General features: G+C 41.9%; 1 protein-coding gene across 1 annotated transcript in view; it reads left to right on the top strand.

The window, feature by feature from the left end:
• CSUI_006796 (atp-dependent rna helicase-like protein) overlaps window positions 1-782 on the top strand; it is a 2,829-nt gene extending 2,047 nt beyond the window's left edge. The window contains exon 3 of the mRNA XM_068066948.1: window positions 626-782. Coding sequence (XP_067921076.1) covers window positions 626-767 — 142 coding nt within the window. The 3' untranslated portion in view covers window positions 768-782. The remainder of the gene's footprint in view (window positions 1-625) is intronic.
• Window positions 783-853: the final 71 nt, after the last annotated feature.

Here is an 853-nt window from a genome sequence, read left to right as displayed (position 1 = left end):
ATACGTATATATACATATATATAGATATATATGTATATACATATATATAGAGAGAGAGATATATATGTGCATATACACGTATATATATATATATATATCTATGGGTGTAGACATCGGTCGTCTTTGGAGGTGTGGGTCTTTTTCCGTGCACGTATCTGTTGGATATGCAGACACTCAGTTAGCTAGCTAGCTAGCTGCTTAGCTAGTTGGGTGTATCTTTTTTTTCTTGTGGTTGTCTGTATCTTTGTCTGAGTCTCTGTGTCTGCCTGTCTCGCTTTCTTTCTCACCTCTTCTGAACTTTTCATCCCCTTGCATGCAGTGCAATAAGGGAAGAGAAAACTTTCTTCTTTATTTTCTTCTGTGTCTCTCATTCATGTCTCTTCTTCATTCAGCTCCAGCATCAGGTATTTCCATCTCTCTGCGTCATGTGTCTTCTTTACACACGGTCTTTTCTCCTCTCTTGTCTTGCTTCCAGTCCTTTCTTTTCTTCTTCCTTTCTGTCTCTTCCTCTCTCTCTCTTGCTCCACCCTCGCTATGGTCCCATCATCTCTCTCTTTCTCTCTTTCTCACTCTTTCTTTCCCACTCTTTCTTTCTGTGCGTTTGATCTTTGTATGTTGTGTATAGGAGAGGTTTGATAGAGGTAATCGTGTGTAGTGACGTCGCCGCTCGAGGTTTGGACGTGGATGGCGTGAAGCTCGTGTGTCACTATGACGCACCGCAACATATTCAATCCTATATCCATCGATCTGGTCGATCTGCGAGGTAACTCTCAGAAAAAGACAATGAGACCCCTCCAAAGAAAAAGAAGAAAAGAGGTAGAAAGAAGAAGAAGAGGGGGTGTCAAGAGGTGGG

Source organism: Cystoisospora suis (assembly GCF_002600585.1).
Source record: "Cystoisospora suis strain Wien I chromosome Unknown contig_3496, whole genome shotgun sequence".
NCBI classification, from domain to species: domain Eukaryota; phylum Apicomplexa; class Conoidasida; order Eucoccidiorida; family Sarcocystidae; genus Cystoisospora; species Cystoisospora suis.
This window is presented reverse-complemented; position numbering and strand designations above follow the sequence as displayed.